This window comes from Oncorhynchus kisutch, linkage group LG17, assembly GCF_002021735.2.
Source record: "Oncorhynchus kisutch isolate 150728-3 linkage group LG17, Okis_V2, whole genome shotgun sequence".
NCBI classification, from domain to species: Eukaryota; Metazoa; Chordata; class Actinopteri; order Salmoniformes; family Salmonidae; genus Oncorhynchus; species Oncorhynchus kisutch.
In genome coordinates, this window is record NC_034190.2 from 29,381,894 (window position 1) to 29,402,026 (window position 20,133).

General features: G+C 41.4%; 2 protein-coding genes across 3 annotated transcripts; one reads left to right on the top strand and one right to left on the bottom strand.

Moving 5' to 3' along the window:
* Positions 1-1,777: 1,777 nt before the first annotated feature.
* LOC109907416 (SH2 domain-containing protein 2A) lies at positions 1,778-9,609 on the top strand. Of its 2 annotated transcripts, none has more exons than XM_020505364.2 (9): positions 1,778-1,887; positions 3,327-3,529; positions 4,394-4,569; positions 6,949-7,038; positions 7,127-7,301; positions 7,468-7,710; positions 7,814-8,177; positions 8,353-8,504; positions 8,922-9,609. In XM_020505364.2, the coding sequence occupies exons 1-9, from the start codon at positions 1,860-1,862 to the stop codon at positions 9,096-9,098; spliced, it is 1,608 nt and encodes a 535-aa protein (XP_020360953.1). In that variant the 5' UTR covers positions 1,778-1,859; the 3' UTR covers positions 9,099-9,609. The 2 variants fall into 2 exon arrangements, with proteins under 2 accessions (XP_020360953.1, XP_020360954.1); XM_020505365.2 differs by having other exon boundaries at positions 7,814-8,168.
* On the bottom strand, positions 9,355-19,433 carry LOC109907420 (translocon-associated protein subunit beta-like). The gene is made up of 6 exons (XM_020505380.2): positions 19,330-19,433; positions 18,292-18,449; positions 17,794-17,892; positions 17,546-17,654; positions 16,879-16,956; positions 9,355-10,097 (listed from the first exon to the last, which is right to left on the bottom strand). The coding sequence occupies exons 2-6, from the start codon at positions 18,447-18,449 to the stop codon at positions 9,987-9,989; spliced, it is 555 nt and encodes a 184-aa protein (XP_020360969.1). The 5' UTR covers positions 19,330-19,433; the 3' UTR covers positions 9,355-9,986.
* Between the last annotated feature and the right edge of the window lie 700 nt (positions 19,434-20,133).

Genomic DNA, 20,133 nt, shown 5'->3' on the forward strand with positions numbered 1-20,133 from the left:
AATTATTTAAAAAAATTGCATGGAATACACCTGATTTAATAAATGTAGCAAATTGTTATTATGATTATTGTTTTTATACAGTAATACACAGTAAGTATACATACACGGATGGAACAGAAGAGTTGTGGACATAATATAAGCTCTTAGAAAAAAACTGCTCTAAATGTTTCATAATTAGTAAGTGTCATGTCACATGACAAGTTGAGACAATGGCAGCTATAGTGTAACTTACTTTGGTTATTTGTAGGTGGAAGGAAGTGGAAAGAAATGTCACAGAATGCAGTACAGTAACTGAGACAGAGAGAGTGGTGTGTGTGTGTGTGTGTGTGTGTGTGTGTGTGTGTGTGTGTGTGTGTGTGTGTGTGTGTGTGTGTGTGTGTGTGTGTGTGTGTGTGTGTGTGTGTGTGTGTGTGTGTGTGTGTGTGTGTGTGTGTGTGCCTGCAGGTTTGTTTATGTGAAATATATATTTGTGTGTCTTGAGAGAGAGAGATGGAGAGATGTTTTGAGGTATGGGGAGACAGCGAGAACAGGAGAGATGAGAAGATACAAATATTAAGAAAACGAACGCGACAACAATGCAGCTGTGAGAAAGATAACAGGAAACCAGAGACAATCATCTATGAATGAATGAGGAACTATATTTCTATGCATTACTATGCATTGGATCCCATCATATGCCTTGCACAGTGCATTGTGCAGTATTTTCATGAATTCCTGCTAACCTTTCATTATTCAGTGTTGAGAGTGTATTTCGGTGTTAGTTGACCTTATGGTGAACCAATGAGAGCTACTTTAGTCATAGTTAAATCTAGGCCCAATTTCAGTCAATACAGATACAGGAAATCACACTGCGGGTTCACTCAGGGGCGAATCTTCAATCCTTCCTTACACTTAAGTAAGATGTTTCCTATGTATTTTAAATTAAAGACAGATGTGGTTTCACATAACCAATGACAAAGTCTGCGAAAGGAACAACTTGTGGGGAGGGACAGTGTTAACGTGGTTCACAGAGCTATACATTCCGAGTCATCTCGCTTCCACAGTGCTATTTTCCATCATCTGCTATTGAGTGTATTGAGTCCTCCTGATTCTGTCTGACTAAGTTCAGCTCACTTTGTCATTTTCTCCAGTCCTCCTATCTCTGTTGTCATTTGTTAAGTTGCGGTGCCTCACTCTTCCTGTGTGTCTGTGTGTGTGTGTGTGTGTGTGTGTGTGTATGTGTGTGTGTGTATGTGTGTGTGTGTGTGTGTGTGTGTGTGTGTGTGTGTGTGTGTGTGTGTGTGTGTGTGTGTGTGTGTGTGTGTGTGTGTGTGTGTGTGTGTGTGTGTGTGTGCGCGCATGGGTGGGGGCATGTGACTGCCACTTTGTTCTTGTTCTTTGTGCTACATGTCTCTCAGTTCTCTAACTTGACAAATGCAAAATGTGCACCAAAAAAGGAGCGCTAGGTTACTTGTAGGCAACAGGGTAAAGATTCAGCTCAGCTCATGCAAATTATTGTTTCTTCTGTGATGGACATGAGCAGTTGTTATTTGTAAAAAATATTTTTTAAAGTCTAAAAAAATAAGAATAATACATGATAATTGAAGCTACATGCACATACTGTATCACTTTTGTTATATGTATGCACAATTAGGACATAATTATGTAATTAAGAAATTGGTCAAAATTGCATTTCCCCTCCCCCACCCACAACAACTTTTATAGTTTATCTCTTTATTATGTCCCCCCCTCCCCCTCCCCCCTCCCCCTCCCCCTCCCCCTCCCCCCTCCCCCCCACAGCAGTTGATGTAGAGGAGGAAAGAGATGTTCAGACATCCGTTGATACAGCCGTCGTGTGACGACCTATTTTAAATGTCATCATGGACTTTGACTACCAGCGCTTAAAAGGTCAGCCTTATACTTTTAACCATTTTATAATCAGCCAGAACTATGTAGGAACAATGTTTTCATTACTAGCTCATTTAATATCATTGCTATTGTTTACCATTGCTTACATTTTTATTGCCGTTTGAATCTTTATTAACAAACAATTTATAGTTTAGAACTATGTTTAAAAAGATCATGTCAGGATTCACGGAATGTGAATCCTGCCCATAGCTCCATCTATGAATTTGAGAGTGGTTACATTTCCTCATCCCAATCACTCAGCATGATACCAAACCAAGGGTCTGCTGTTGGGCTGAAAGAGTTAGAGAGACAGGTTTGTCTGCGCACCTGAAGATTGTGTTAGCCCACTAAGCTAGGCATTAGCTGTGGGCTAACACAGCTAGGTCAGGTCTCAGAAAAAGGTTACTCATCACACAAGAATAGTTACCAGATTACCTTGGTTACACTCCACCTTTTCTCCAATAAGATACCAACAGCTAATAGGCATCAACTGACTAAATCTGAGTCACAGCAAAAATGCGACCAACTGGGTTTGAAAAACAAATTCAACTGTGCTTGTTATAAAATGGATTATTTGTGTGAATTCTAGGTGCATCCAATGCACTAATGTGAACATTGCATTATCTATTGTGTTATCTACAATACCTGAAGTTGATGCTAAAAGTGATCTGAATTGCTTGATTGTCAGAGAAAGTATGCACTTTACACCCTTCTAACTTCCATTAATTGCTATGTTTTTTTATGTTGTCTTGTGTCTCATGTGTTTTACTACAGTGCCTTCAGAAAGTATTCATACCCCTTGACTTATTCCACATTTTGTTGTGTTACGGTCTGAATTCAAAATTGATGAAGTGTTTTTTTGTTTCACACAATACCCCATCATGACAAAGTGAAAACATCAAAATCCCCATTAAAATCCGTCAATTTAGGCATTTTTTGCAAGGGCTCAATGACAAACACCGCATCCGCCTTTTTTTTTTTTTTTTTACCTTTATTTAACCAGGCAAGTCAGTTAAGAACACATTCTTATTTTCAATGACGGCCTGGGAACAGTGGGTTAACTGCCTGTTCAGGGGCAGAACGACAGATTTGTACCTTGTCAGCTCGGGGGTTTGAACTCACAACCTTCCGGTTACTAGTCCAACGCTCTAACCACTAGGCTACCCTGCCGCCCCAGGTAACCGAGTTACTGCAGTGTTTGTCAGACCATGAGACAAATCGGTCTTCTCACGAAAACTCACAAAATTTGTTCTTAACTGACTTGCCTAGTTAAATAAAAAATTTAAAATACTGTACTGTTATTAAGCCCAAAATATTTTGTTAGTTCATAATATTGTGTTTGTTAAATGTAAAATAAAAAATAAAAAAAGGTTTCTGTGGCCTTCACTTTTGTGATAGTTAATGGTTAGCTTTATAGATTATTTTGTGTTGGTTTGCAGATGTTGAAATCCTCAGGCGAGAAGAGCGAATCAGCTGCCTGCCAATCCAACCCCAAAAGCCTGTACCACACCAGCATTCTGCTCAAGACCCACCCACCCACCAGACTCCTCCAATCAAACCCAGGCGGAGCTTAAAGGTCCCCAAAACCCTTCGTGAGGAGGTGGTGCTACCAGCCAAACAAACCAATGGCCAGGAGAATGAGGTGACAGAATAAACATTTTACATTAGATTTACCAGATCAGTGGAAACTCTACTATTCGGTCAAAATTCAGAAATTGCATGCTTTTCAATAGTGTTTTCTATGCATGGTAGACACAACAGACAAACATTTGTACAATTTCTACTGCATGTGAATGCTTGTTTTCTAAAATGTATATGTCTGTGTATTTGTAGAGGACTTCCCGTAAGCCTCCAGTCAGATTGTCATGTGTGAAACCAGCAGCCACACTTTACCCCCTAAACCACATAGTGCAGTTAGAGACAGACAACTTCCTGTGGCTCGGCCAATAAAAACATCCATTTCATGGTGGGATAGAAAAGACAACTGAAAGTTGCCTCTACGTTCAGCGTTGCATGGGTCAGCCAAGTTCAGATTCTGTCTCCAGAGCCTTCTCCAAGATCCTACCGGTTTGATGTGCATAAATGGGAAAGGATAGGTGAAATACTATGGTGGGTTTATTTTGCTGGAACGAAAAAGGCATGGATGAGCATATCAAGTGTATAAAATGTAACTGTCTTCTCTTGCTAAGGTAACTTCTGTGGGAACGTATCCAAGTTTACCTGTGTAAACAACAGCTGTGTTCTCCCTCTCCTACCCCCTCTCTCCCATCTCTTTCCTTCCCTCTTTCAGACAAGGTGGAGCTATACATATTGCTTATAGTTGGTAGGTGCTATTTCTGGACCGGGCCTTGTTCTCTCATACTCTCTCCTTTTCCCCCTTTTTGTTTTCTTTTCAGAATTGCCTTAAAATCTCCACAATAATGGAAAGATACCCGACAGCACAACAGACAACTATTGCATGTGCCTATAAATCTCACAACCCTCCCTATCTATCTCCCTCTATCAGACAGTAGTGAAGAGGGTGTCTACTGCTCTGACTCTGGGTGGCCCCGGGCCCCTGGAGCCCTTGTCCCCGTCCCTTCGGGCACACACCCTGCTGTGGTTTGAGAGGACACAGCTTCCCCGCCTGTGTCGGCCTGGTCGCCCAATGCCCCGCTGGCTACACGGCTTCGCCACACGCAGGTCAGACTGCTAGCACACAGAAACATATACTGGCATATATATTATCTGCAATAGAAAAAAGAAACATGGCGCATTCAGGGAAACAAGTGCATATGCAAAAAGACCGCAGACACACATGCACACACGTACAATCAAACACACATAAAACACACACATGCACGCACGTACAATCAAACACACATAAAACACACACATGCATGCACGTACAATCAAACACACATAAAACACACACATGCACGCACGTACAATCAAACACACATAAAACACACACATGCACGCACGTACAATCAAACACACATAAAACACACACATGCATGCACGTACAATCAAACACACATAAAACACACACATGCACGCACGTACAATCAAACACACATAAAACACACACATGCACTCACGTACAATCAAACACACATAAAACACACACATGCATGCACGTACAATCAAACACACATAAAACACACACATGCACGCACGTACAATCAAACACACATAAAACACACACATGCACACATGCACACGACCACAGATGACATGACAAATGCAAAGGGACAAACATACTCATCTTGATCATTCACACTTTGAAAGCCTCAAATGGCTCAATGTGGAGGAGAGATTCTCTCAGATTTAAATTGTGTCTTGTATATAAGATTGTCCACAGTATGGTCCTCAAGTACCTATGTAATTATACTGAACAAAAATGTAAACAATTTCAAAGATTTTGCAGAGTGAAATAAGTCAATAAATGAAATAAGTCCATTGAAAATAACCTATTAAAACTCACGGGCGATTGGTAAAGCTTAAACCAAGTTTATTCACCCATTGGGCCATTACATCTGCATAAGACAAAAAAACATATTCACACAAGCACTGATATTTAACCCTTTCTCCTATGCTGAGTCTCCTCCTACAGATCTGAACAGCCAATGCATCTCTGTTGCTAGATAGAACCTTAGTGATATCTGTTCCATTTCCTCTGACCTGACCTCTGCCCCAAAGTGCTCACTCCTCCCAAACTCACGGCTGTGATGTTGACTCGTACCAGACTGTCTTTTTCCCTCCCATAGGATCCCTGATGGCTAACAATAACATATCCAGACAGAACGTGAACGTCATACATTCCTCTCTCCCCCTCAGTGACATGAATAAGTATATTTCATATTCTCAGAACCCAACAATATACATTGATTAGGCCCTAATCTATGGATTTTGCATGACTGGGCAGGGGCGCATCCAATCCAATCAGAATGATTATTTTTTTCAGTTTTCATGAATGTGATCTTAATTGCCTACCGTCTGGAAGCTGTTAGTGTCTTAACAACCATTCCACAGGTTCATGTTCATTAATTGTTTATGGTTCTTTGAACAAGCATGGGAAACAGTGTTTAAAAACCCTTTACAATGAAGATCTGTGAAGTTATTTGGATTTTTAAAGAATTATCTTTGAAAGACAGGGTCCTGAAAAAGGGAAGTTTATTTTTTTGCTGAGTTTAGTAGCACGTCTCAAAAGTGAGCAGTAGACCAACAGTACGTGGGTGAGAATGTTTGTTGTTTTTAATGTTTTTAAAATGGTCTAATAAATTCAATCAAATATACAGGTCATATTCATATTCACACACACACACAAATATTTCTCACTTAGAGAAAGAGGTACACATGCAATTGAATCCCAATCTGGGACTGCAGAATTCTCAAAAACAAGCATTTTATACCTCCTTGTTTCGGCTCATTTGCTACCGTTTTGAATCTAGTGAATACGGCCCAGGATTGAAGAACACTGTTCGAAAGCTAGATATGTAAACAAAATAGAAAATAGTTCAGAAAGTGTTAAAGGTGCTGCATGGTCAATCCGGCATCTGCATTGGCCGTGCAGCAGTTATGGTGATACGACCTCTGCAGAAGTCAGGGCATTCATACTTCTTGCACTTCATGCAGCAGCGCAGAGCTGTTGTTACGGAAGTTGTCAACAAAGGGAGTTTGTGTTTATGCAGGACCTCCTGCCCCCACCTACTGTCAACCAATCAAGTCAATGCAGAGCTATATGGAGCCCTCCTCATTGTTACAACATTTGGGAGGCAGATGGCAGTGTGGTACGGAGCTCAATTAGGCCTCTGCATGCCTCTGGAGGCCCTGCAGTTGCGTCACACCCTCCATACGGAGCCTCCGACCACATTTTCGGATCAAGTATAACTTGGCTTTTACTCAGCACTAGAGGGGAACGGATAAGGCGTGACACACACATCATGAGTCAAAGCAAAGACATGCAATTGTACACACATACATACATATGTGCTGTGTTTGTACAGCTTATGCAGTTTGTTAAAGATGAATTGTTCTCACTTTTCTCTGTGTGTGTGTGTCTCTCAACTGTTTGGATAGGGAGGCAGAGGAGCTTCTAAAGGACAAGCAGCAGGGCTGTTTTCTGCTCAGGCTCAGCGAGTCAAAGATTGGTTTTGTACTCTCGTACAGGTAAAGTCACAACAAACCACACACACACACACACACACACACACACACACAAAGACATTTTTAGACAGACACACACTTTTCCCCCCAGAGGAATGGATAGGTGCCGCCATTTCATCATAGAGGAAGAAGAGGGTGGCAGAGGGGCGTGTTACCTCATCGCTGGGGAGGAGAGTCGCCATAGCAGCCTGCAGGAGCTGGTCAGCTATTACACCCAGTATCCCGTGGGGCCCTTCAACGAGATTCTCACCACGCCCTGTGACGAGGTGCCGAGTATATATTCCACACCATGCCTTCTTCATAAGCGAAAGGAAAAGTCATTGGCACCACCTAAACATCTAACAAACTTAAATGTTGTGGCAAACTATCCTTTTAGGTAAACTCAACTGCAACAGTTTGTTTCTCAATCTTTCTCCTCTTTTACTTTCTCAGTCCAGTGAAGCTTGTGAGGGTACAGTTAAACTGGGGTTGCAGGATGAAGGTGGAGAGACAACGAAAGTGACCGAAAAGGAAGCCTCATCATATGCACCCTCGGCTCCTGCCACTGTCCATGTCCAAGAGATATTGGCCAGCTCAGCCCCTACAAACGACGGGACGCCAGAGTATGCTGTGGTGAAGAAGGTGCTAAAAAAGTCCCTTTCTCAACCAGAAAACCAGCTTGGGGAACTGTTGGTGGTAAGGAACTATTCTCCCTTTAACATTTGTAAGTTAAACAAACCCACAAAAAAAGTCAATGCTATTAATGGATTAACAGACTACATGACAAAACATTTTCCAGGTGACAAACCTGATCCTCCCCGAAGATGTGACAGAACCTGACGTTAGCTGTGCAGGAGCATTTGGCGGGGGAGAGAACGCCTTCGACGCACTGTACGCCCGGGTCAACAAGCCACCAAGCATGCTTTCCCATACATCTCCCTACGTCAATGTGGGCAATCCTCCAGGCCAGGAGGCGACAGCGTCCTCCGTCCCTCTCATGCACCGTGGGTCCACGGGGGACCCAAGCTACTGGAAGTTGGAGCCCCTGCACACCTACGAGGAAACCCCTCATCTGGTTCAACGTGAAGAAGAGACAAAGGAACACATCGACTTCTACGCCATGGGGCGCTGGCGGGATGCCGAGAGGAGTACAGGTGGGCGAGGTGAAAGACAAGACAAGACTAGCTACTTGCCTTTGAGTGGTTGTATTGTTAATGGCCTGAGCAAGGCACGGCATGCCTGATTTGACCTGAAATTACACAATACAGATTTGTCTAGAATGAACAATGAACATATGACTGTATACATGTATTACAATATATCTGCTCTCTTTTGTAGACCCCCAGCATCACCTCTACTCAGAGGTGAACCTAAGAACAAGAGAGGCCCCCAGTCACATCCCCCTCCCAGCCAGGATAGCCCCCAACCGGCCTTTACGACTGCCTCCCAGGCCTGTTAACTGCCCCCCTCAACAGGATGGAAGTGTGCAGGTATTGGAACACCAAACATACATTGTTGAGCATATATTATCTACTCCAGGGGTGTCAAACTCTCCATGGAGGGCCGAGTGTCTGCAAGTATTTGGTTTTTCCGTTCAATTAAGCCCTAGACAACCAGGTAAAAGGAGTTATTTACTAATTAGTGATCTTAATTCATCACTCAAGTACACAGGAGTGAAACCCCGCCCTCTGACACACGATCTAAACCACTTTGGTAAGAGGTTGGCAATAAAGAAAAGGCTAATGTATTCTAAATAACTGATGTTAATCAGCCATTTTCAGTAATTGAGTAAAAACTACACACTGGTAGATAAGGTAGTTTGAAAATGTTAGATAAAAAATATACAGATTTTATATAAAAGTATTTTGATAAGGTGTTTCATTTATTTTTTTCATGCACTTATCTAGCGGTGTGGAGATCCCATCTTGTCCTCTTCCCCATCCCGACCTGGAGTCTTTCTGACACCTTGTTCAGAACGACCTTTGACCCAAGACCCGAGCACCAGCATCTATGAACAGATCCCAGAGAGGCCAACCAGCTCAAGGCCTCCGCTGCCTCCACCCAATCCGACCACTCCTTACTAAGACCCTATCATACAACTCCCCTTGTAAACAAAATAAACCCTAAACACCGAAGACCCTCTTTGCAAATATCCAGAATTAAGCCTTACTTACTGTACACTTAAATCAACTGATCAAGTTATCTTTTCTATTTAACACAAGAGGCTAGAGACAGTCCTGAATGTCAATCTGTGTGCCAAAAATACATCTACAGAAGTTGTGCTCCATTTTGTGCCCACTACCCCACAAAGATTGAGAAATGTGTAAAAATACAAGAATCTCACTTTATAAAACTCAGCTTGTTTATTTCCCAAACAAGACAAAGTCCCACCCAGAACTACCTGGGAAACTATTCACTTTTTTTCTGTAGAAATGACTGTAAGGGTTTCAAAACAAATTAATTACAAAATAAAACACAAGGCAAGAAGTTCATATCATATCAGCTGTAGTCTGACTTGGACACCCCTCTGTATATGTACTGTATGTAATGCATGTGCATGTGTATGGAATAGAATAAACAGCAATGAAACCACTAGCCCATTCTCACCATCATCGAACGCTAAAGTCCACAAAGCTCATAATCCCACAATCAATCACAAGGAAGCACATCTTCCAAGATCACTCATATTACATGTTTTGTTTTACCCCAATATGGGTAAGTATGTTATTACAGCCACTCCTCCCATCCTGAGTTACTAATACCCTTTTCACACTACTGAGCAGAGATGTACTGCACTAGTCTGGATGCACATCCAGCATCGTTGCGGGAACTATGCTGGTAAGAACAAAGTGACAAGAAAATATCTGAGCCAGCACAGTACGGTTTATGACAGCACAATAGTGTGAAAAGGTGCAAGTTCTTGAACACCCCCCCAAAAAAGCCATAGCTAGTTCCACAGAGGAGAGTAGTATTCAGTTCTTCTTGGCCTTGGGGGAGTCGTACTTCCTCTTGCTAGAGAACCACAGGAGCAGGGGGATGCCGATGGAGGGGAGGGTCATTACGCCGAAGGCGGCCCAGTCCAGCTGGAGGGAGAAAGAGAGAGGGGGGGTGAGGGAAGAGGGAGATGTGGAGGTCACAGCCAATTAAAAAGGCAGAGGTCAAATTTAGCAAGAAAACATTTGGAAAACAGGGAGATACTTCTAGAACTCGTCCATCAAAAGGGTTTTGTTACAAAACCCTACTGAAGTGGGGTTCTATTTATATTGTATACAAAATGGACAGAGTGGAGAATAAAACAAAATTAATCATGGTTGTTTGCAGTCTAGTTTGTTTGTTTACTAACAAGTTAGCAGTAATCCCAGAGGCCCTGACAGTTATTTTCATGTGTTCCATCAATTGAAGAGAGGGCTGGTTTGGGCAGTATCCTGATTGTCATACTGGGATATTTGGCAATACTGGCATTGAACACAAGGGTTGAGCTGTTTTCAAACACTACTAATAGCATTGCTAACCTTCGGATTACAGAGTAACAAGTGCATGTAAAATCCCAGAGAATGCTAACGAGCACATTGTGAACATAAAGTAGTTTGACCCAAACAATACAAGTAACTAAAAAATGCTACTCAGTTTCCTGCACGAACAAAACAAATATTAGCCAGCAAGGCTCTTGATCCAGGACAGGATTCTCTGCTGTTAGCTTCTTCAAAAATCAAGCATTTGCTTGCTAACATCTTAGTCAACTAGCTACTAAATTAGCAAACCATATGCACAACTGCAGACCATTTATCACATTTTAGATTTTAGTTAAGATATCTAGACAGGAAACATTTAGTTGTGAATTCCATACTGTGAGTAGATCACCCTGCTGCATAACAGTGAGCGACTCACAAGGCTCCCGTCTCTCGTCGCTGTGTGCTCGTAAACAAACACCACGTGACCACTGACTGGGGACTAACTTAAACTTCATAATGTGTCAGGCGAAATAAAGGCAACATTCTTCATCTCCTAACGTATTGCACAAGTTGACTGCAGGTATTTACTTAAAAAGTAATATTCAAAGAAATGGAAATATAAGAACGACAAAGGGCTAGTTTCCTGGACTCAGACTGAGCCCATTTCTACACTAAAAAGATCTTTCAATAAAAGGATCTCCATTGAGCATGCCATTAAGACTATTAGCCATGTTCCCTCTAAACTCCCCGGAACTGCCGCGTAGAAGAAATATCAACCTGCGCAGAGAAGCACGAGATTAGAATGTTCAGTTCAGAGTTTCCCCCCTTAGTTAACAATATCAACATTTCCCTTTACTGTGGGAATTGTGATCGAATCACTGCAATATTAGCCACTTTCAATGCAACATACCGAAACAAACTATGCAAGACTTAGTATGCTAAATTAACTATGCAAGAGCTTTTGTTGTAGGCAGAACGCATCAGAATAGGATTCTATTACACTGACACCTAAGACTCAGCCCGGTCTGTGTTGTACTCCACACAGACCGGTGTGGCATAGCCAATCGGAGCGGCAGCAGGTCTATATGCAAATAGACCATTGCTAAAATGGACTGCCTTTACAGCATGAGTGGTCGTGAGTAATGCGCTTGTTTCGCAATCAAAGAGAGCGCTGCATGTAGCCATGTGTGCACGTTTGTTCATATCCTTTGCTAGTTAGTAAGTTATTTGCCCAGTTATAGATAATTTGTAGTCAGCAATAAAGGGAGTGATTGCTTCCTACAAGAGGACAGAACATGTACATTTCTAGACATCTTTGAAAAGAGATTTAGGAAAAATAGCTTCTTTTTTTTTTACTTAAAAGGGGCAGTTTTGTATATTGAGACAGGCTTGAATAACCTAAGTAGCCAATAGGCAGAGGGTATCACAATTTGTCTGATTCTCTGTCATAATGTATGGGAATAACAATGCATTTAATTTTGTAAAGTTTTTTTTTTTGCATCAAACACAACATTTTCAGTCACCTTGCCTGAAGGACAAGCGGATAAAGTGGTTAATGTCAAGCTCCGCATGTTCTAAAAACTCCTACTATAGGCTGAATGATAGAACAGCTATTTCAATGTAAAAAAGTTATGGGATGCATTTTCTCCATTGTTTTTGATGGTAGGCCTATATTATGGTTAAATAGCCACAGTAGCCTACTTGACCACCATCTGAAACTTTAACTTAAAGTGGGTACAGCCTCAGTGTTCACAGTAAACACGCGCTGGATGTTGCACAGAATTTTCACAATGTTCAAGTTAGAGCTCAGCAGACTTGAAATTGGCTCAGTGCCAATTCTTTTTTTGAGGGAACATTGACTATGAGTAAGTTTAATCTGGGTCCAGGAAATCAGCCCGGAGGGCATCAAGTTAAAAACTGTCCATATACAGTGGCTTCGTTAAGTAGTCGGACCCCTAGACTTTTTCCACATTGTTACATTACAGACTAGAAGTCGACCGATTTATCGGAATGGCTGATTTAATTAGGGGCGATTTCAAGTTTTCATAACAATTGGAAAACTGTATTTTTGGACACTGATTTAAAAAAAACAACCTTTATTTCATCTTTAATTAACTAGGCAAGTCAGTTAAGAACACATTCTTATTTTCAATGACAGCCTAGTTCAGGGGCAGAACGACAGATTTTCACCTTGTCAGCTCGGGGGACCCAATCTTGCAACCTTACAGTTAACTAGTCCAACGCAATAACGACCTGCCTCTCTCTCATTGCACTCCACAAGGAGACTGCCTGTTTCGCAAATGCAGTAAGCCAAGGTAAGTTGCTAGCTAGTTAAACGTATCTTATAAAAAACAATCAACCATAATCACTAGTTAACTACACATGGTTGATATTACTAGATATTATCTAGCGTGTCCTGCATTGCATATAATCTGACTGAGCATACAAGCATCTAAGTATCTGACAGAGGTGGTAGGCAGAAGTAGACTCGTAAACATTCATTCAAACAGCACTTTCGGGCGTTTTGCCAGCAGCTCTTCGTTGTGCGTCAAGCATGCGCTGTTTGTGACTTCAAGCCTATCAACTCCCGAGATGAGGCTGGTGTAACTGAAGTGAAATGGCTAGCTAGTTATCGTACGCTAAAAGCGTTTCAAACGTCACTCGCTCTGAGCCTTGGAGTGGTTGTTCCCCTTGCTCTGCATGGGTAACGCTGCTTCGAGGTTGGCTGTCGTCGTTGTGTTCCTGGTTCGAGCCCAGTGAGGAGCGAGGAGAGGGACGGAAGCTATACTGTTACACTGGCAATACTAAAGTGCCTATAAGAACATCCAATAATCAAAGGTTAATGAAATACAAATGGTATAGAGGGAAATAGTCCTATAATTCCTAGAATAACTACAACCTAAAACTTCTTACCTGGGAATATTGAAGTCTCATGTTAAAAGGAACCACCAGCTTTCATATGTTCTCATGTTCTGAGCAAGGAACTTAAACGTTAGCTTTCTTACATAGCACATATTGCACTTTTACCTTCTTCTCCAACACTTTGTTTTTGCATTATTTAAACCAAATTGAACATGTTTCATTATTTATTTGAGGCGAAATTTATTTTATTGATGTATTAAATTAAGTTATAATAAGTGTTCATTCAGTATTGTTGTAATTGTCATTACAAATAAATATATATTTTTTTAAAAACTTTTTTTTTTTTTTAATGAAAATCGGCCAATTAATTGGTATTGGCTTTTTTGGTCCTCCAATAAAATCGGTATCAGCGTTGAAAAATCATAATCGGTCGACCTCTATTACAGACTTATTCTAAAATGCATTAAATTGTTTTTCCTCATCAATCTACCCACAATGACAAAGCAAAAACAGGTTTAGACATTTTTGTAAATGTATTACCAATAAAGAAACTGATATCACATTTACTTAAGTATTCAGACCCTTTAGACAGTACTTTGTTGAAGCACCTTTGGAAGCCTCAAGGCTTGTTGGGTATGACGCAACAAACTTAGCACACTTGTATTTGGTGAGTTTCTACCAATCTTCTCTGCAAATCCTCTCAAGCTCTGTCAGGTTGGATGGATTGCATTGCTGCACAGCTATTTTCAGGTCTCTCCAGAGATGTTCGATCGGGTTCAAGGCCGGGCTCTGGCTGGGCCACTCAAGGTCATTGAGACTTGTCCTGAAGCCACTCCTGCGTTGTATTGGCTGTGTGCTTAGGGCCATTGTCCTTTTGGAAGGTGAAACTTTGCCCCAGTCTGAGATCCTGAGCGCTCTGGAGCAGGTTTTCATCAAGGATCTCTTTGTACTTCGCTCCATTCATCTTTACCTCAACCCTGCCAGTCCCTGCCCTGAAAAACATCCCAACATTATGCTGTCACCACCATGCTTCACCATGGGGATGGTGCCAGGTTTCCTCCAGACGTGATGCGTGGCATTCAAGCCAAAGAGTTCAATCTTGGTTTCATTAGACCTGAGAATGGTCCTTCAGGTGCCTTTTGGCAAGCAAGCTGGCTGTCGTGTGCTTTTTACTGAGTGGCTTTCGTCTGGCCACTATACCATAAAGACCTGATTGGTGGAGTGCTGCAGAGATGGATGTCCTTCTGGAAGGTTCTCCCATCGCCACAGAGAAACTCTGGAGCTCTGTCAGAGGAACCATAGGGTTCTTGGTCAGCTCCCTGACCAAGGACCTTCTTCCACAATCGCTCAGTTTGGCCAGCTCAAGGTAGAGTCTTGGTAGTTCCAAACCACTTCCATTTAAAAAAAAAAGGAGGCTACAGTGTTCTAGGGGACCTTCAATGCTGCAGAAATATTTTGGTACCCTTCCCCAGATCTGTGCCTAGACACAATCCTGTCTCGGAGCTCTACGGACAACACCTTCAACCTCACGGCTTGGTTTTTGCTCTGACATGCACTGTCAACTGTGGGACCTTATATAGACAGGTGTGTACCTTTCCAAATCATGTCCAATCAACAAAATGTACCACAGGTGGACTCCAATCAAGTTGTAGTAAAATCTAAAATCTCAAGGATGATCAATGGAAACAGGATGCACCGGAGCTCAATTTCTAGTCTTATAGCAAAAGGTCTGAATATTTGTAAATAAAAGGTTTATTTTTAATACTTTTGCAAAAATCTGAAAACCTGTTTTCGCTTTGTCATTATGGGGTATTGTGCGTAGATTGATGAGGAAAAAAATATAATTGAATCAATTTCAGAAGAAGGCTGTAACAAAACAATGTGGAAAAGGTCAAGGGGTCCGAATACTTTCCGAATGCACTGTTTATGCGTATGTATATGTACAGTACCAGTCAAATTTGGACACATCTACTCATTCAAGGGTTTCTTTATTTTTACTATTTTCTACATTGTAGAATAATAGTGACGACATCAAAACTATTAATAACACACATGGAATCATGTAGTATCGGAAAAAAAGTGTTAAACAAATCTAAATATATTTTAAATTGGAGATTCTTAAAGTAGCCACCCTTTGCCTTGATGACAGCTTTGCACACGATTGGCATTCTCTTAACCAGCTTCATGAGATACTCACCTGGAATGCATTTCAATTAGGGCCTTGTTAAAAGTTAATTTGTGGAATTTCTTTCCTTCTTAATGCGTTTGATCCTATTTCTATTTTACTAGGCAAATCAGTTAAGAACAAATTCTTATTTACAATGACGGCCTACCCCGGGCCAAACTCTAACCCGGACGACACTGGGCCAATTGCGCGCCACCCTGTGGGACTCCCAATCACAGCCGGTTGTGATACAGCCAGGAATCGAACCAGGGTCTGTAGTGACGTCTCCAGCACTGAGATGCAGTGCCTTAGACCTTTAAGTGCCTTAGACTCGGGAGCCCAAAACTTGTGTTGTGACAAGGTACGGGTGGTATACAGAAGATAGCTCTATTTGGTAAAAGACCAAGTCCATATTATGGCAAGAACAGCTCAAATAAGCACAAAGAAATGACAGTCCATCATTACTTTATGATGAAACTGGCTCTCATGAGGACTGCCACAGGAATGGGAGACCCAGAGTTACCTCTGCTGCAAAGGATAAGTTCATTATAGTTAACTGCACTTCAGATTGCAGCCCAAATAAATGCTTCAAGTAACAGACACATCAACTGTTCAGAGGAGAATGCGTGAATCAGGCCTTCATAGTCAAATTGCTGCAAAGATCCACTACTAAAGGACACCAATAAGAAGACTTGCTTGGGCCAAGAACCACGAACCATGGACATTAGACAAGTGGAAATCTGTTCTTTGGTCTGATGAGTGCAAATGTGTGAGAAGCAGAGTAGGTGAACAGATAATCACCGCATGTGTGGTTCCCACCGTGAAACATGGAAGAGGTGTGATGGTGCTTTGCTGGTGACACTGTTGGTGATTTATTTAGAAGTCAAGGCAGCATGGCTACCACGGCATTCTGCAGCAATACACCATCCCATCTGTTTTGTGGGACTATCATTTGTTTTTCAACAGAACAATGACAAAACACACCTCCATGCTGTGTAAGGGATATTTGACCAAAGAGTGATGAGTGCTGCATCAGATTACCTGGCCTCCACAATCACCCAATTGAGATGGTCTGGGATGAGTTGGACCACAGAATGAAAGAAAAGCTGGTTGAGAGAATGCCAAGTGTGCAAAGCTGTCATCAATGCAAAAGGAGGCTACTTTAAGAATCTCAAATATAAAATCTATTTTGATTTGTTTAACTCTTTTTTGTGGTATTTCATAGTTGGTCTTTACTATTATTCTACAATGCAGAAAATAGTACAAATAAAGAAAAACCCTTGAATGAGTAGGTGTGCCCAAACTTTTGACTGGTAGTTTTGTAAGAGGTCTTTGAGAGAAGTCTACTATAACCATGCCAATGGTTTGAAAGGACGAATGATTTACATAGTGGGGGGAGAAACGCCTGTCAAACTCCCTCTGAGCCAAGATCCCACCCTGTCCGGGGGCGCTGGTGTAGCCAACCTGCAGGAAGAAGACATAAGTTTTAATTTCCACAAAAGGTCATGAACATCACTACTCAGCATCAGTCTCTAGTTCAATTGACTAGAGGGAGTTTCCAATGACTTGAAATCAATAACAGGAAGTGTGCAATTGCATAAAAACTATTTTTATCCAGTAAATCAACACCAGCCTAATAGTAGGCCACTGTGTTAGGCTACATTCTACCCGTTAATGTAGCAGAGGAAAGGTTCCAGGCTGGAGAGAGCAGCAGAGAAAAGAGTGAGTCTGCATCAGACCTGAGTTCAAATACTTCAGCTCTGCTTGATTGAGCACACCTGTTGCAATGGAACCAATACAAAAGCACAAAAAGTTCAAACCCTGACCACATGCCACTGCTTAAGCAAAGAAAGTATTTGAAAGGTTTCAAATAGTATTTGAACCCAGGTCTGGGCCCTTATTTAAAAAGCATCTCAAAATAGGAGTGCTGATCGAGGATAAAGTCCACATCCATGCAATCTTATTCATTATGACATAAATGGGGAAAACAAATCCTAGATCAGTATTCCTACTACAGGCCCTGATCTCCATAAATGATTCTACTCTCCCTTACCACGACATGTCCTCCCTCCTGAGCCAGGTAGCTGACAGAAGCAGAGGTGAAATTGAAGTATCCGGCCTTCAGGGGGCGCAGTACCACAGTATGAGAGACATTGCTGGCACTGGGTAGGGTTAAGGTACAAACTAGAGAAACTGATAAGACTTCAGGGTACAATGCAGGCATCATTGAAAAAGATTGGCGCTTTGGAGCCATAAGGACACTGGGCTGAAACACATCTTAGGATTGTGTCTAAAGGATACGGGGCGATCCGGTCCCATTTCACATTCAGCATCCCAGAGACGATGCCAAAATCCTCAGGTGGGAAGGAGTCATCGGACAGCTCAACCTCTAGGGCAGCGCTGTGGAGCGGAGATTGAGTTAAGGCGGATTTTGAAACCAGATGTCGGGATAAGGGTACAGAATTGGGACTAAACGAATAAACCAATATATTTATTTTCAGCACAGACTGACATTCAATGACTTGTATTGGCACAGCTTAACACAAAATGTAGTTTTTCCATAATGTGGGGCTTCCATCAATGCCCCTGAGGCTGGGTTTCAATTAACATTGTCAGTTTCCTTTTCTTCACAAACAATGACTGGAACTAGAATGGATGTGTTTCCACCATAATCCATGCAGTGTTGTAGCAATCATTTCAGATCATTGCTTTTGAAGGATATGAAGCCATTCAAGACTAGTGTAATATCAGGTATTATTTGACATAGGCTAGGGAGAGATGGATGATGTTGTCCAATACCTGGTTCCAACGTTGTAGATGTTGTACTGCAGTGTGAGGTCACGGCCTTCAACAGCATAACGGTTCAAGAGGGACTTGGAAGCCAACAGACGAGCCCCCTCTTCTCCTGTCCCCTGACCCAGTAGAGCCAGTAGAGCAAAAACGTACAGGACCCTCATCTGCAACATAGTAGAAAACTCAAGTGACTTTTCATTGTAGAATAGTAGCGTGTGTATTTCAGTTTACTCAATGCATCTTTGATCCAAGACAAAATTATAAATATTAAGAAAAATATGTAGTGTATATTCCTTAGGTTATAATTCTAAATATTGACAAACTCATTCCCTTTGTGTCAAGCAAAAACGAAGTGCCAACTAGCTATCTATGTGACGATAACGTTACCCGATGCCATTCTTGGCCAAAGCGGCAGACAAAACTACACCGTTCTCAACGTGGTACTATAGTAATGGATAATTCAATACATCTACTTATTGTTAGCTAGTGACGTTAATATAGATTATAGGCCAATCTACCATAATCTTGATCAAAACAAATATAACTCACTAAAAGAAAGCATACGTGTACATGTTGCCAACTTTGAGCTAAACGCTGTGGGATTTATTCTAGCATGGCTAGGGACCTATGCAACCTTATCTGACTACAGTAACTACATTAAGACCAGATGTTAAAATGAAAGACTATCGTTATCTAGCTTGAACTGACTATAAAAAAATACATGGTCAACCATTCTGCCAAACAATGTTAACCAGTCTGAAAAAAGTAACATTACGAGAAGATGCCAGTTAACGTTAACAGCTAGATGCAGTAGCTAACTAACGTTAGCTAGCAAGCACTTAGCCCCCAAGCTTACGCTTACGTGTACTTGGCTAAAAACTGGGAAGACGACTGACAGTCAAGATTGTAGCCAACTTGCAAATTGTAGATTTAAAAATAATACGCGAATCGTTGACAAGGTAATAAAACGCGTGATTTCCTCAGTCTGTTTGATACTAACAGAAGATAAAACGCTACAAACCACAATAGATAAAGCAGTCTTACCTTCTTTCGTGTCACAAATCAGCAAGGAAAGAACGTTTCTTATTCTGTGGATTTTCATTTGGCAGTTGGCAACCAATTTTAAGGCGCATTATTACCGCCACCAACTGGACTGGAGTTTCGTCCAGAGACAGTGAAGGTCTAAATCCTTCCCAATAATCTCGCCTCCCTAAAGAAACGAAATACATAATCAAATAGCACATCCCCTGAACATTTCCCCAGCAGTTCACTTAATCCTGTATCTTCAACCCCATTACTCCTCAAATCGAATAACAATCTCTCCATTTCTCTCACATATTTCTGGGACTGAAATAGAAGATGTTCCACTGTCTCCATCTCCTCCTGACAATGATCACACCTCCCAGTCAGATGTTTCCCCACCACTTTCAATGTACTATTTAGCCTTGTGTCCCAGTCTCAGCCTTGTAACTACACTTTCTTCCCTTCTCTCTGTCTGAGGACCTCCCTGCCCCCACCTATTCCTGTATTTTATACAAGTGTCTTCCCTTACTCTTCCTGTTCCACTACACTTCCCACTTATTTTTAACCACTGTTCAAATCAAATGTAATTTGTCACATGTGCCGAATACAATAGGTGTAGACCTTACAGTGAAATGCTTATTTACAAGCCCTTAACAACAATGCAGTTAAGAAAAATAGATACGTTTTAAAAAATCTACATTGTAGAATAATAGTGAAGACATCAAAACTATGAAATTACACATATGGAATCATTTAGTATCCAAAAAAGTATTCTACAAATTAAAATATATTTTATATTCTTCAAATAGCCTTGATGACAGCTTT